Below are 16,215 nucleotides of genomic sequence, written 5' to 3' on the forward strand. Positions count from 1 at the left end.
CTGCCTCCCTGTCTCTCCGCATATGTTACGTGGGTACAGATAGTACTTCCTCCCTGTCTCTCCCATAAATTACATGGGTACAGATAGTACTGCCTCCCTGTCTCTCCCCACAAATTACATGGGTACAGATAGTACTGCCTCCCTGTCTCTCCCCACAAATTACATGGGTACAGATAGTACTGCTTTCATCCTCTCACCATAGATCACAGCCATGTTGTTTCCTATAAGTTATATAGGTAGAGATAAAGCTGTTCTTCTGTTCATCCCTATAAATGAAATAGGAATAGATAATCCCTGCATATCTTTTTACATTAGATACTCACAGCTGAGTGATGTACTGCCCCTCTGGCTTAATCCTGGAGAAACTTACTGCAGTCATTACTATCACTAAGCCACGGAAGCAGCAACTTCATGATCTCATGGTCAATACAGAGGTCCGTTTGTAACGAGGGGTCGTCTGTAAGTCGGGTGTTCTTAAGTAGGGGACTGCCTGTATACTGTAGGGACTACACTGGAACTGACTTTCAGCCATACTGTCTGATTGATGACATAAAAGTTGTTCCTGACACTTTGGAAGTTACTTGTAGTAACTGGGGATAAACAGGTCTGGTCGGGGCAGGTTTCTGGTTCCTACCTTTGGGTACCTTTCCACTTTCTCCTTTAGCTGCGCTTCCCTCAGAGCTTTGGTCAATAGAGGAGCTTCTTCAAGGCGTTTTCTATTCGGAGAAAGGATATGAATGGGATACATTATGGTTTCACAAAACTTTTCACTTGTCACATGGTAAGTGACATGGTAAACCCAGACACCAACAGAATTGTGACGCTCTGTGTAAAAGGTGCACCAAAACAAGTTGGTGCACTCCGTCAGAGCAGCGCAGGGGGCACAAGATTCATAATTATTGGGTGCCACAATTTATGAATCTGGCGCCCCCTGCACACTACACAGGCACACTGCAGATAGTGCAGACTGTTTTGGATAAATGTGGGCCTTGGTGTCCATTTTTAAAATAAGAAAACTGAAATAAAATTTGCTCACCTTTCGCTTCTGAGTTCAGCAAATCTCCTCCTTACGTCATCCACGGTGAGCTCAAAAAAGTCATCAGGGAGCTCCTGGGAACTAGCACCTTCCTCTAGATCCAAGTGGCACACAAGGGTCTCTCTGTCTATTGGCTGAAAATGAAAAGAAAATGGAGTCCAGATTTTAGAGTTTTTGTAACAGGAGCCAGCCCAGTCTAACATTAAAGGAAATCTACCATCAAAAAGCCATCTTAATAAACCAGGGAAATTACTCATAGATCCAGGCACGGTGACTGTGGTAATCTTCTTATATTGGTTGTCTATGGCTCCTGGGGTTGTTACTACAGCCCCTCCATGCAGTAGCTTTACAGGCTGTTACACTGTAAAGGAGCACTTCCCCCTACAGCACATTTCAGGCTCATTAGCATAATTTTAAGTTGATTTTTGAAGAAAGGAGGGATAACAAATATAAGAAGATTACCGCAGTCACGGTGCCTGGATCTATGAGTAATGTCCCTGGTTTATCATGATGGAGTTTGTTGGTAGATTTCACTCAAAATTTATGCTGCAATCTTACCCCTTCTTTATCAGTCTTGGATTTCTTTGGCTTAGAAGGTCCGGGGCACTGAAAAGGCTCTTGGGCAGTGGCTGTTACCATGTTGGCTTCTGTAGGGACATTTGCACCTCCTAGACGTTGGCCGCCTCCTTGAAAAGGTTTAAACGAAGTTGCTTTTGTTTCACTTATGGCTACGTAGGAAGGTCCAGGCTTGTCATGCTCCAGATGTGGATGTACGTCCGTCGCGTGATGCTGTTCTGTAGACTCTGTCGCTGATAGTCTGGCATCAAGACTGGCGCTGGGTTCACTTGGCTTAGTAGTGTCACTGGGCTGCTGCTCTCTCTGACCTGTAGAAGGACTCTCAGTCTCTGTAGGACTCTCATGCTCAGACTCGTGGATAGAGGTCTTCTTCTTTATTTGCTCTTGAAGCACCGGGGGTGGCCTGCTACCAGGCGGCTCATTCTTCCGCACCACAAACCTTGTAGGGGTATATACGTTATTGCTAGTTTCCATTTAGACAATGCCGTATACATAAAGATGAATCATCATGGGACGCTCACCTGATTATGGCACTTCCACTTGTAAGGCCCAACGACTGGAGGGATGTCCCTTTCATTGACTGTTCACCTGCGATCTGGGGGAAAGTATAACATCAGAACTATAAATGACTTGTACAGTGCCCCACATGGGTCACAACGCTAACCGATTCCTTACTTCATCATGGGATTCTATGTTCAGCCCAACTCTACAGGTACCATACACATCAGCCAGAGCCAAGCCTATCTGTCCAGTACAAGAGTGTCCCAACTCCATCAAGTTTCTGTACCCAGTCCTATTGCAGCTCCAGGTGTCCTGCAGAAACTTAGTCCAATCCCCACAACGATCAGCTGTTGCCAGAACCAACACAGGGGACACAGACGACTCTACCCACTATATAGCAGCACTGCAGCTCACGTCCCAGTCAAGCAAATGGGATCACAGGTGCTATATAGCCGATAGGGTGCTGTGCCTCTTCCAGCTCCATCCACCATATACTTTCTGGCAAACGGAGTCAAAAATCGAGAGAATGAGACAGAATCTGATGATTAAAACATTACGGAATTTGACAATACTGATCAAAACAGCCCTAATATCCACAAACACAAGCAGCTTTCAGATTGAGCTCTGCCCATTTAATAAGCGCCGGGTACACGCAGTGCGATGCCAACTATATAATGAAGTCATCTGTGTTCCTTTTAAGCCCATTTTAATGATGCACTTTTATTAGAACTTCAAAGCCCGGCAGATGGGACACTCTCTGGCCACCATCGTGGGTCGGTTCTTCAGTTCTGAGGACACAGAGAGGTGCGAGGAGTGAATGAATCACTCGTTAATGAGCTGTCTGGGTCTGTGTTCTCCGGCTTGTGTCCTACCTTACCTCATCCCGCATATAAATGCACACGGCGACGCTTCCAGGAGCCATCTCTTCCAAACGCGCCCTGAAAAACATAAACAACATCACTTAAAAGTTAACCTAAAAAGCAGACAGAATCATCTCATCCATGGAGCCCGGAGCCAGGGTAACCTCCCGGAGAGAACAGAACATGGAGAAAACTCATTGCTATAAAAGAGCATCAAAACAGAAGTCGAGTTGTTCTGAATTCTGCTGATGGTCTGAGTTAACAGAATAGGTGATTTATTTGTTATCCCTAGGACCCCCACTGTTCATAAGATGAGGGGTCCAAAGATTCCCAGCAACAGGAACACATTGCTGCTCCATTCAAAATCTATAGGAATGACAAATATAGCTGAAATCGGACAGTTTCACATTCTTTAAAAAGATGTATTATGATAGATGAACAAACCCCTAATGTAGGTTTGGGTGCATTCGTCTCGACCCAGACATATTGGCTGCTGAGCACCCTGGCCAATCATATCTCGGCAATATGTCCGGGTTCGGTGGAACACCCACACTCCGAACCTTCACTTCGGGTCTGCTCATCTCTTTTCATTCTCTTGTGTTTGGACCCCTAACAGTGGCCAAAAGCCCAATTTTATGGTCCTCATTACGCCTGCAGATCCTTACTACAAGTCTAATGACCCCCAAATTACAAGCCCACGACGTAACTAGTTTGGATCACTCAATCCATAGTCAAAATTTAAAATCCGTCCAAATTGCAAGCGTCTGATGTAGCCCTTACACTGAGGGGTGATAGGTGCATATTAATGCGTCCTGAATCCTCAGCGCCAAACTACACAGGATGAACGGCAGGACATGACACCCACAGCAAAGATGGGTAGATCTGCTTTTACAATATCAGCACATTGGTTGGTTCCACTGACGTAGAGCAATGGTCACGACTGTACAGTCATCCCCATATAGTTTTAGTTGCTTTTACATAATATATAGTGTGGTTGGCTTGGTGCACAGGATTAAAGGGGGCAATCATCAGGAATGAACAGAGACCTGTAAAAAAACGCTGTCATGATGCTTTTTGCTGTGACTGGATAGAATCTCATTGGCAGGTAAAGGACACAATCTTTATAATAAGTAAACCCTATAGTGTTATGTGTGTGTCTCGGGAGTATAGTTGTGATTGTAGCCTCATCTGGTGGATATAAATGACAGCGGACAAGTATTCTGCACTTACCTCGTCTGTGAAAAATGGCCCAGGACTTCCCATAGATTCTGGCTGCAGAGGAACTCATCCTGTAACCTCGTCCCGTCCTCCAGCTGCAGGGCTACTCGAACTTTCTAGGACACAATCAGAGAAACCTAAAGTTTAATTTTAGGTCTAGCAGTATTGAATCTATAGGAACTGCAACCACTGACCTAAGGCTCTGCTGGGATCTCCATCGATCACAGGTGTTTGTTCTCACTAGGGAGCGGCAGGTCAAGCATGCGTCCAGCCGCTCCGTTCAATATTATGGGAGCAATGGAAATTGCTGAGCACTGGCCACCTCCGAGACTCTCGTTGACTGTGAATGATACCCTAGTGTTGTGCTCAGCAATTTCTGGCACTCCTAATGATATTGAATCATTGAAGCATACTTCACCTGCCAATTCATTCAGTTAGTGAGATTAAACCCCTGCTCTTGGGAAGGATAGGTCATGAACACCTGATCAGTGGAGGTCAGACTTCCACTATCGGGAGCCAGGGGCTCCGTAGGATGAGTGATCAAATTTACTATAAAACAAAAATACACTGGGGAACATTTACATAAAGTGGCGGTGTCTGCACTGGCTTGGTTGCTGACTTGCTCTTGGAAAGAAGATACATATTTAATATTGTGGAGCTGTGCAGATAAATTTCTGGCACCGAGAGCATTTTCTGTCCCTGGGACCAAAATCTGTCCCGAGCTCCAGAAATGTGTGTAGCAGTCGGAGAACAAGCTGAGCGCTGCCCTGGAGTGAAGCAATGGCCGCTGCAGAAATGCATCTGCTGCTGACCTCTTCCGACAGCTCCTCCAGTCTGAATTGGACGCCAGAAGGACAGGCAGCAGGTATCCTTATGGTGGGCAGCACAGTCGCTCAGTGGGTAGCAGCCTTGCAGCACTGGGGACCTGGGTTCCAGACCCAGGGTCAACATCTGCAATGAGTTTGTATGGGTTTCCTCCCACACTCCATAAAACATACTGGTAGGTTGATTAGATTGTGAGCCCCGTTGGGGACAAGGACTGATGTGACAAGCTATGTGTGCGCTATATAAATAAAGGAATCATTATTATTATTCAAACAGCAATTTACATTTTATAGATAGTCATACAATTCATCCAAAATCCGTGATAAAATTACATTCCACTGTAATGGTTATTTTAAACTCCACTTTTGAAAAGCAAGTTCCCTGCAGTCCGGGTAACGCTAGTGTAAGCTCAGAGCAATAGCACGGTTTTGTGTCCCTGTTAGACCAACTTTCTTTTGGTCTACGTTCCGCCAGTTTACAGCGCCCAAAAATGGCTACAACACATATCAAGTGTGTCTGAGTTTCCACTCCGCAAAAGCCACACCCCTTTTCGGAGCAGACGGAAAAACTAATTTTTTTCTGGTGCCGCCAGCTAATAAATAGGTCGCAAAGCAGAACATGCGGTGCGAGCGCCACAAAACATAGTAAATGTCCCCCAGTGTGCAGAAAAAAGGTATTACAACCTCCAATGAGTGAATGAGAGGGACTATATACAGCACATTACAGAGCTCTGATATACAGCCCTGCAGTCAGTCCTATACAGGCACCACTGTAGATCCAATAGCAAATCTCTCACAAAGCACATTTGGTACCTAGAGAAAATAACATTTTACGAGCACTTTTGCTATGTCATGCTATTCTTAGAGCGGTGATGATCTCATATCCACGTGTGATACCAGGGCCTATAAAGGGAGACCTCTCTGCGGGGTCCGCACGTGCTGCGGCAAGGTATTGTGTGAAGCCAGGAAAGTGCTTGTAAACACAGCGTGCGCCTTAACCACAAATATTCCTCATCACCAGAAGAATTCCTGGAAGCGTTGTCTCACCGCGCTCTCTGCTCCAGCGCGCTGCTGTGCCCGGCTCACCATCTCCAGCTTAGCATTGTTAGGGAGGTTGGCGAATCGCCACTGAAGGGATAGATCCAGCACCGTCCTCTGAAATCTGTGGATGAATGGAAATTGGTTCGGTCATTAATGCGGAGTTGAGACTGGATGACGCAAACACGTACTCACATGATGGCCCTGTGAGGAACATATGGTGTCAGCACATGTATGGTGCACGCGCTGGACCCCCCCTTAAAGATTGTACCTGATAAGCACCAGCAGATTTGCACCACCGAGATCCCTCAATGATCACAGTGTTATTTGTGGTAGAAACTCCTGACCAAGTGTAAAGGAGGGGGAAATCCACACCGCTACATGTGGCGCCTTTATTCTTTGTGTCAGTCTTGGTCCCACAGGTCGGACCCTCACTGATCATGAAAAGTATACAAAAGTATGCCATATTCTATCACTGGGTTGCTTTATCTAAACTTTGCATTGTATTCCGACCTCTTGGGCTGATCTGAAATCCCCCTTACTGTCTGAATATGTTAAAAAGACTAAGAATTCAATAAAATCTAGATAAAAAGAAGTCATTGTTTATGGTGCTGCTGAGCGAGGCAAAGGAAATCTACCAGCAAAATCCATCCTGATAAACCAGGGACACTTTCTTATAGATCCAGGCACCGGGACTGTGGTAATCTTCTTAGATGTGTTATCCGTGGCCTCCTTCCTTCTAAAATTAACATAACAATAACAATGAGCCAGAAGGGCTCTTGGGGCATTATTAGAGCCCCTCCATGCTGCAGCTTCATAGGCTGCGCAGGGGCACTTCTCCCCTGCCACTGTGTGAGATTACATCAGGCAGAGGGAGTAGGGAGAGAGTGTAACAGCCTGTGAAGCTATAGTATGGAGGGGCTCTGCGGGTAAATTCACCTCATTAGCATAATTTTACGTTGATTTTTATAAAGAAGGAGACCATGGATAACAAATATAAGACCACAGTCCCGTTGCCTGAAGTGTCCCTTATGCTGGATGTTGATGGTAATTTTCCTATAATATACGTATTCGAGTAGTGATATTTATATTGACGTAGTGCACTTCGCCATATACATTTTATATTGGACACAGTGGCCCAGATTTACAAAACCCAGATTTACAAAAAAACAGTGGCCCAGATTTCTAAATACACGTGAAAACTGCATGCACATGTATTTATGTAGTGTTTGCGCCAGATGTGTCCGCCACAACACAAAAATCTGCACCTATAGGAGCGTTCTGGTGCCGACTCACACCGGGTGCTACATTTATGTCAAAAGTCCGACATAACTGAAATAAGTGCACCAGAAAAAAAACTGGTGTGCTGTTTAGCCGCGATCGGCACGTGCAGGTTGCGCCGGATTATTGAAGACCATGCGCCAGTATTTAATAATCTGCCGCACCCTGCACGTTAGAGTCTAATGATAAATCTGGGCCAATGTGTGTAGTCAGAGCTCTTTCCCTCATTACTAACCTACAGAGTGTAACTATGCGATCGTTATCAGTAAATCCCGGAGTATACACGGAGTATTTTACTACCACACACTCACTTGAGGTTATATTCTCTGGGGTTGAAGTTCTGTTTCTTGCAGACATCTTCCAGCACCTGGAAACAGACGCACATAAGGATGGAGCAGATCCACGTCATAGTTTACACCACAATTCATATACAAGGCAAGGGAAGCGACTCCCAGAAAGGAAAGGGAAAATGAATATCCGATACCCCAGCAAGTACTGGGTGAGGGGTCCATCTTTTATGCCATCTATGGAACCTGGCTGCCATCTTGGAAGCTGAAATTATGGATCGAGTTTTTCCAAAGCCGGTCACGTAATGTATCAAAGAAGAGAGAATTATCTCAGAAATCAGATCTGGAATATCTCTTGTGATCCAAAAGTTACCAACATAGAAAGCTGCAACAACAACCAGAAACGTTCCCTGTAATATACAGCTACGTGATGTGTTCTCCCTGGTGCTTGCATGAGAATTTCTGTATTTCAAACCACAAGAAATATTACAAATCTGATTGAGGCAATCGAATTCTGGTCTTTGATCTGTTAAATGACCCCATTCCCATTGGAAAAACTTGCCCTTAATCCAATATGGCGGCTTATAAGACGTTTCGGACCAAAACTAAATAATAGGCCTCATTCATTACTTGCCGGGAGAGAAGGAGGGATCACATATGTTGTTTAGCTTTCCATTACAGAAATAAAATCAAGTCTTTTAACTTTTGACTATTTAGAATTTTTAGAATCAATAAATGTGCCTTGACTATGAAAAGGGACGGGATTGGAGCGAGCCCTGTCCAAAAATATGCGTAAAATGCTACATTGGGGCATTTAAAGGGGTTGTCCAGGCCCTATTGGAGGTCAGACAGCGCCATACTCTCTACAGTGGTCACACTGCGTTACGACAGGTGATGGAAACATTTTTTTAAAAAAATGTACAGATCTTGAGAAGCAGTGAAAATGGGAAACATCAGTCAGGAAGGGGTTAAAGTAACATTTTTATGGCGAATATAAGGGGCGCCGGTGCTGTAATAACGCATGACTGGCGCTTCCTGTGAGAATTTACTCATAATAATGATAATGTTGAGCAGGAATAGGATGAAAGCCCTGGGTGAGGTCACCCCTGACAGCCCGCATAGTAATCTACTGAATGACTGTGTGTGGACCACTATGGAATGTCATCTGGTAGCCGGCCATAGGATGACACAGCTGAAAGCGATGCACAGCAGTGATACAGGCCATAATATTATGGAAACTACAAGTCCCAGCTTTCCTCACTGCTGGTTCAGCTACTACGGCATGCTGGGAATTGTAGTTCTATATAAATATAAGCATTACGCTATAACTAGAAATAAGCACCCGGGTCACGTGATGGCTGGCGGCGGGTCACGTGACGCCTGTCGGCCCCGCTGTCAGGTGAAATGAAGGTGCTGATCTAATGGCTGCTTATTTACACGTTTACCTGAAGGAGTGGGGTCCCCGCTGTCACTTTGACGGTCTGCCGCCGCCCGTTGGGGGCCAAAACCGACACAGCAGCTCCGCTGGCTGCCATATTGTCCTGACGTCGCAGAATCTTTCAACCAACTTTATTGAAACAACACCTGCCCCGGACAAAAAACCTTTCTCTGAGGAGAAATGTCTGCGCAGAGTTTTATCATCGTACCATGAACGAGTGATATAAGTTTACAGACCGTGTGTCCTGCTGAAATGAAACCTTCCCTCAAATAAACAGACATTTTCTCTCGTCTTTTCTGCCTCAGTTTTGTTTCTTGTCAGTAGTGTGTTATATATACTGTCAGCACGCAATTTTGGCGGGAAATACAAATATGGTATCGAGTCAAAGTAATAAAATGATATTTTGGGCCATTTCATAGTTATAGGTAGATGGAAAAGGACGTCAGCCAAAGGTTCAATCAAACATGATAACACTGCATTTGGCAAATCGGAAATGTTAACAGTGATGTAATTAGGCAAATCACCCCTCCTCAGCTGTTGTATATGCGTTTCAAACGCAATGAAAACACAGGTCAAAACGCAACGTGTGAGGCCGGCGCCACACAGGGCGCTTTGTCTGCGCTTGCAAATGCAAACGCAGACAAAGTCGCGCCCACCGGGGCGGGCCACGCTCAATCGATCGCGACTTTGTTTGCGTTTGCAAGCGCAGACAAAGCGCCCTGTGTGGCGCCGGCCTGAACGCGCCCTAAGGGTGATCCCACACATGGCTTTTTGAATCCCGTTTTTGGTCCATTTTTAAGCAGTCCGTCAAAAAATGCATCCGTTTTTGACAGGTTTCACCAATTATCTTATATTATTAAAACTGGTTAAAAACGCATGTGTTTTTTGACGGACTGCTTAAAAACGGACCAAAAACGGGATCAAAACGCCATGTGTGGCATCACCCTAGGGCTCATTCACACTGCGATCACCTCTCCTCCCTCCAAAGGCAGAAGAGCGTCGCGGCTGCCCGACATGGTCACGATGCAGTGATGCAGCGTGTGCTCACTGTGACCTCGAGCCACTGAAATCAATGGAGGCCGTGGTCTGGTCTCCTCGCATCTCCTCTTTTTTCCATGGATTCATGGGCCGGTAGGAAAAAATTGGAGCATTCCTGGTGAGCATACGGCAGCTCTCCTCTCCATAGGAAACAGCGTCACATGGCCATTTTAAGGCAGTGGTCACACATTCCGCTCATAACGCAATGTTAGCGCACAATGGGCCGCTTCGGCCTAATCACATATGCGTTTTGAGGGAAACACATGTGATGGATAACCAGGACCCAGTGTCTTGCATTTAAACAAGACACCGGGGCCTGGTGACGGCTCGCATGCGTTTCCCTCAAAACGCATATGCGATCGGACCGAAGCCCACCCCATGTACGCTAACGTCACATTATGAGCGCAATGCTAGCCAAACGTGTGACAGCAGCAATACGGCCAAACATAGAGCATGCCGAGCCCAGGTGCCATAGGTGTCTATGGGGACATATATCCGGCAGATATATACCTCCCCACAACGTAGTCACGTAGAGGTGTATTCACTGTGATGCCTTCTTTTAGCATCTTGTGTGTTCTGGATCCAAGTTATGGACACAAGCTTTCTTACTGCGATGTGGAGGAGCCCAACCTGAATTATATGGACATTATTGAAGCATTGCCTCAGGGTTGTACCAGACATCTAAACATCTCATTCTAGACTTCCTCTTGAATGTCCACAAATGCATTTCTGTTAATATTGACCACCTTACTACAGTATGTTGTGGCTACAGATGGACATTATAGAGCAGTGCTGCTGAACCTTTTAGATGCCAAATGCAATCATATTGGCGTCTTGGAATTGGAAACCAATACAGTTGAAAGGAGGGGAAATTTGGATTATCATGGTATTTTCCATTCAGCGTCCCCTTGAGCAGGAATAATCGCTGTGCCGAAGCTCCAATCATTATCCAGCCCTGTTCACACCTCCTCACTCCAAGGAAACCCGGGAAGAGTTGCTTTAAAATGCTCTCAGGTCATGGCCACAAGGATGTCACATAGGTACAGTCTACAAGACTGTTGCAGTAGGGCACATATTATTTTAGATTGGTAAGAGACACATGCCAATCACAGAGGTTGTCCTCCTGGGCGCCACAGAATAAGTACGTTACAATGTTTTTGTGCCTCTTCATCTCAGGGTACAAAGGGGGTACAACGGACCCCTGTTCTCGTGATCCATGGGGATCCTATCACTGAGACCTCCATTAGCTGCAGAACCCATTTAAGTTCTTCTCCGTGAAGCCCCTTTCATATTACCTTACAAAGCAGCCCCACAACTAGCGAGCCCCTATCTAAAAAACACGAAATAGGACAACATCAGGTGCAGAGGATAGAGCGGTAACCATTTGTCAGGAGGGTTGCTCATTGCTTTGGGACCAGGCATCCGGCGGCTTCCTAACATATTTCCATTCATCCATGTAAAATCCTACCTCTAAAGTCTTCTGCAGATATTTGAAGAAGTAATCCTGATTCATCCTCCCGAAGATCAAGGCATGTGATATCTGATCTTTTTTCGAGCTGCAGGATGCATTATGGAGGTTTACGTTTCTGGTTCTGGTTAAAGTGACAGCCAATAAATTATCAAAGATGAATTCTTTCTATGTTACTCCTCCGATCAGTCAACATTTCAACAAATTACTGGGTTTCACGTTGACCTAATTCTCGGGTTGGAGCACTTTAGGGAATACGCGGATGACAGTCTATCATCTTGGCAATGTATGTTGCTCACGTCTTAAAAATTGTGGGCGGATCATCTTGGATTTTAAGGGGGAACGCTCAGTGACTGCAAAGCGTATCTTTCACAATATCCAGAGGTTATGATGAAAGTATAAATAGAATTCAGACAGGTCTGTTATTCCGATGGATGATAGGCTGGACATACACACTAGCTTAAAGGGAGCCTGAAGGATCCCACTTGTCTATAATTGCACTATATACCGGCCTTTAAAGGAAACCAACCATTTATGAAACATAAAAAAAGCTATTAATACTCCCCTCCGCCGCCCTCTTCACCTTGATCCTGACGCTCTCCGTCGCTAACCTTGACACACCAGGATCACCTAGAAAAGAAAGTTATAATTAGCAGCACGGAGCATAGGGACAAGATGTCCGGATCTCCTGGCTGCTAATTATGCACGCCCCTGCACCTCCCACTCCCATGCTGGACATCAAGATTAGCGATAAACAGTGCCAGGATCATGGTGAATTGGAGCGGGGTTGAATACTAATAGTTTTTTTTATGTTTGTAGGTGGTTGGTTTCCTTTTATAGAAGTATAAACAAAGATTTTGGGGCATATTTATCATACACTGGCGTCTTCAGCCTCTTGATGTGTAGGAAAAGTCACCGGCAGCAGCAAGTGCGCAGGCGCGGGGATAGTAACGCCCTCCGCTCGGCCGGCCGCGCCCCCCCCCCCTTCACGCCCCACTGGTGGATCAGGGCAAATAATGGGAAAAGCTAGCAATAAGCTAGCATTTGCGATTATTTCAGGGCCTCTGCGCCTCACGCCTGATAAATATGCCCCTTTGTGTCCATGTCCAATGAAGCTATGCAGAGGTAGTTATCTTTTTTTGGATATGCAAATAAGCCAGCTAGTGCAATGGAGGCACTTTACCTACAGATGGATGCCTTGAATGACATTTTCATCCCTCTGTGCCACGACTGTCTGCAAGGAAATCAAGTTTACCCCCCATTGCACATGCAAATTCATTTGCATATCCATAATAAATAATCCATAAATCTGAGGTCCACACACTCTCTACATAACCGGGCCCACAGTCACATTTTTGGACTATGATCCCTTTGTCTCTGAAGTTCCACTACTGCAGATCCCCTATACGAGGCTAGATAGCACCAGCAGTACCATACTAGTAAGTGCCTTCTACCAGTGCACACAATGTTGACTGATTCATCTGAGCTGGATAGGGAAGACTAGATCTAGAGGTCCAGGATTGTCACAGTAGCAGATCATGGTAGGTCCAGTTCCAATGCTCAGTCACAAAATTTCCATTAGGACGATCCATTTCTATCACCAGCTCTATGGCCAAAAAGGGTCTTCCATGGCTGGGGATCACATAATGGGCAGGTAAATCCATGCATTAATGAGGAAAATGAGACTCCCCAAGTCCCCTTATCACATGACACCCTAGCCCCAGAGTCAAATGGCACCCCTCTAACCCCCCAGTGTAACACTTATTACATGGCACCCCTGCAACTTCCCCCTCTCTCCCCCTCCCCAAGTCTCCCCCTCCCAAAACACCCTTACCCCAGAGTCACATGTCACCCCTGCATCCCCCAGTGTCACTTATCAATTCCACCCTTGTATCCCCCCAGTGTGACTAATCACCCTGTATCCCTCAATGTCACTTATCACCCCTGTATCTCCCCAGTGTCACTTATCTCCCCTGTATCCCCCCAGTGTAACATGGCCCTTGTATCTCCCCCAGTGTCACTTATCTCCCCTGTATTCCCAAGTGTCAGTTATCTCCCCTGTATCCCCAGTGTCACTTATCACATGGCACCTCTGTATCTCCCCAGTGTCACTTATCACATGGCACCCCTGTATCCCCCAGTGTCACTTATCACATGGCACCCCTGTATCTCCCCAGTGTCACTTATCACATGGCACCTCTGTATCTCCCCAGTGTCACTTATCACATGGCACCTCTGTATCCCTAGTGTCACTTATCACATGGCACCTCTGTATCCCCAGTGTCACTTATCACATGGCGGCCCTGTATCCCCAGTGTCACTTATCACAAGGCACCCCTGTATCCCCAGTGTCACTTATCACATGGCACCCCTGTATCCCCAGTGTCACTTATCACATAGCACCCCTGTATGCCCCAGTGTCACTTATCACCCCTATATCTCCCCAGTGTCACTTATCTCCTCTGTATCCCCCACTGTCACTTATCTCCCCTGTATCCCCCAGTGTCACTTATCTTCCCTGTATCCCCCAGTGTCACTTATCTCCCCTGTATCCCCAGTGTCACTTATCTCCCCTGTATCCCCCCAGTGTCACTTATCTCCCCTGTATCCCCCCAGTGTCACTTATCTCCCCTGTATCCCCCCAGTGTCACTTATCTCCCCTGTATCCCCCAGTGTCACTTATCTCCCCTGTATCCCCCAGTGTCACTTATCTCCTCTGTATCCCACAGTGTCACTTATCTCCCCTGTATCCCCCAGTGTCACTTATCTCCTCTGTATCCCCCAGTGTCACTTATCTCCCCTGTATCCCCCAGTGTCACTTATCTCCCCTGTATCCCCCCAGTGTCACTTATCTCCCCTGTATCCCCCAGTGTCACTTATCTCCTCTGTATCCCCCAGTGTCACTTATCTCCTCTGTACCCCCCAGTGTCACTTATCTCCCCTGTATCCCCCAATGTCACTTATCTCCCCTGTATCCCCCCAGTGTCACTTATCTCCCCTGTATCCCCCCAGTGTCACTTATCTCCCCTGTATCCCCCAGTGTCACTTATCTCCCCTGTATCCCCCAGTGTCACTTATCTCCTCTGTATCCCCCCAGTGTCACTTATCTCCTCTGTATCCCCCCAGTGTCACTTATCTCCCCTGTATCCCCCCAGTGTCACTTATCTCCTCTGTATCCCCCAGTGTCACTTATCTCCCCTGTATCCCCCAGTGTCACTTATCTCCCCTGTATCCCCCCAGTGTCACTTATCTCCCCTGTATCCCCCCAGTGTCTCTTATCTCCCCTGTATCCCCCAGTGTCACTTATCTCCTCTGTATCCCCCCAGTGTCACTTATCTCCTCTGTATCCCCCCAGTGTCACTTATCTCCCCTGTATCCCCCCAGTGTCACTTATCTCCTCTGTATCCCCCAGTGTCACTTATCTCCCCTGTATCCCCCACTGTCACTTATCTCCCCTGTATCCCCCCAGTGTCTCTTATCTCCTCTGTATCCCCCAGTGTCACTTATCTCCCCTGTAACCCCCAGTGTCACTTATCTCCCCTGTATCCCCCAGTGTCACTTATCGCCTCTGTATCCCCCCAGTGTCACTTATCTCCCCTGTATCCCCCAGTCTCACTTATCTCCCCTGTATCCCCCAGTGTCACTTATCTCCCCTGTAACCCCCAGTGTCACTTATCTCTTCTGTATCCCCGAGTGTCACTTATCTCCTCTGTATCCCCCAGTGTCACTTATCTCCCCTGTATCCCCCAGTGTCACTTATCTCCCCTGTATCCCCCAGTGTCACTTATCTCCCCTGTATCCCCCCAGTGTCACTTATCTCCCCTGTAACCCCCAGTGTCACTTATCTCCCCTGTATCCCCCAGTGTCACTTATCTCTTCTGTATCCCCCAGTGTCACTTATCTCCCCTGTATCCCCCAGTGACACTTATCTCCCCTGTATCCCCCAGTGTCACTTATCTCCTCTGTATCCCCCCAGTGTCACTTATCTCCCCTGTATCCCCCAGTGTCACTTATCTCCCCTGTATCCCCCAGTGTCATTTATCTCCCCTGTATCCCCCAGTGTCACTTATCTCCCCTGTATCCCCCAGTGTCACTTATCTCCCCTGTATCCCCCAGTGTCACTTATCTCCCCTGTATCCCCCAGTGTCACTTATCTCCCCTGTATCCCCCCAGTGTCACTTATCTCCTCTGTATCCCCCAGTGTCACTTATCTCCCCTGTATCCCCCAGTGTCACTTATCTCCCCTGTATCCCCCAGTGTCACTTATCTCCCCTGTATCCCCCCAGTGTCACTTATCTCCCCTGTAACCCCCAGTGTCACTTATCTCCCCTGTATCCCCCAGTGTCACTTATCTCTTCTGTATCCCCCAGTGTCACTTATCTCTTCTGTATCCCCCAGTGTCACTTATCTCCCCTGTATCTCCCAGTGTCACTTATCTCCTCTGTATCCCCCAGTGTCACTTATCTCCCCTGTATCCCCCAGTGTCACTTATCTCCCCTGTATCCCCCAGTGTCACTTATCTCCCCTGTATCCCCCCAGTGTCACTTATCTCCCCTGTATCCCCCACTGTCACTTATCTCCCCTGTATCCCCCAGTGTCACTTATCTCCCCTGTATCCCCCAGTGTCACTTATCTCCTCTGTATCCCCCA

The 16,215-nt window shown here is 46.8% G+C and overlaps 1 protein-coding gene across 1 annotated transcript in view; it reads right to left on the minus strand.

Annotated features, from left to right (window-relative positions):
- ASPSCR1 (ASPSCR1 tether for SLC2A4, UBX domain containing) overlaps nucleotides 1–9,287 on the minus strand; it is a 28,672-nt gene extending 19,385 nt beyond the window's left edge. The window contains exons 1-9 of the mRNA XM_072112300.1: nucleotides 9,067–9,287; nucleotides 7,646–7,701; nucleotides 6,063–6,177; nucleotides 4,204–4,307; nucleotides 2,991–3,051; nucleotides 2,134–2,207; nucleotides 1,595–2,051; nucleotides 1,037–1,170; nucleotides 635–716 (exon numbers count right to left, since the gene is read on the minus strand). Coding sequence (XP_071968401.1) covers nucleotides 635–716; nucleotides 1,037–1,170; nucleotides 1,595–2,051; nucleotides 2,134–2,207; nucleotides 2,991–3,051; nucleotides 4,204–4,307; nucleotides 6,063–6,177; nucleotides 7,646–7,701; nucleotides 9,067–9,156 — 1,173 coding nt within the window. The 5' untranslated portion in view covers nucleotides 9,157–9,287. The remainder of the gene's footprint in view (nucleotides 1–634; nucleotides 717–1,036; nucleotides 1,171–1,594; nucleotides 2,052–2,133; nucleotides 2,208–2,990; nucleotides 3,052–4,203; nucleotides 4,308–6,062; nucleotides 6,178–7,645; nucleotides 7,702–9,066) is intronic.
- Between the last annotated feature and the right edge of the window lie 6,928 nt (nucleotides 9,288–16,215).

This window comes from Engystomops pustulosus, chromosome 6 (genome assembly GCF_040894005.1).
Source record: "Engystomops pustulosus chromosome 6, aEngPut4.maternal, whole genome shotgun sequence".
NCBI classification, from domain to species: Eukaryota; Metazoa; Chordata; class Amphibia; order Anura; family Leptodactylidae; genus Engystomops; species Engystomops pustulosus.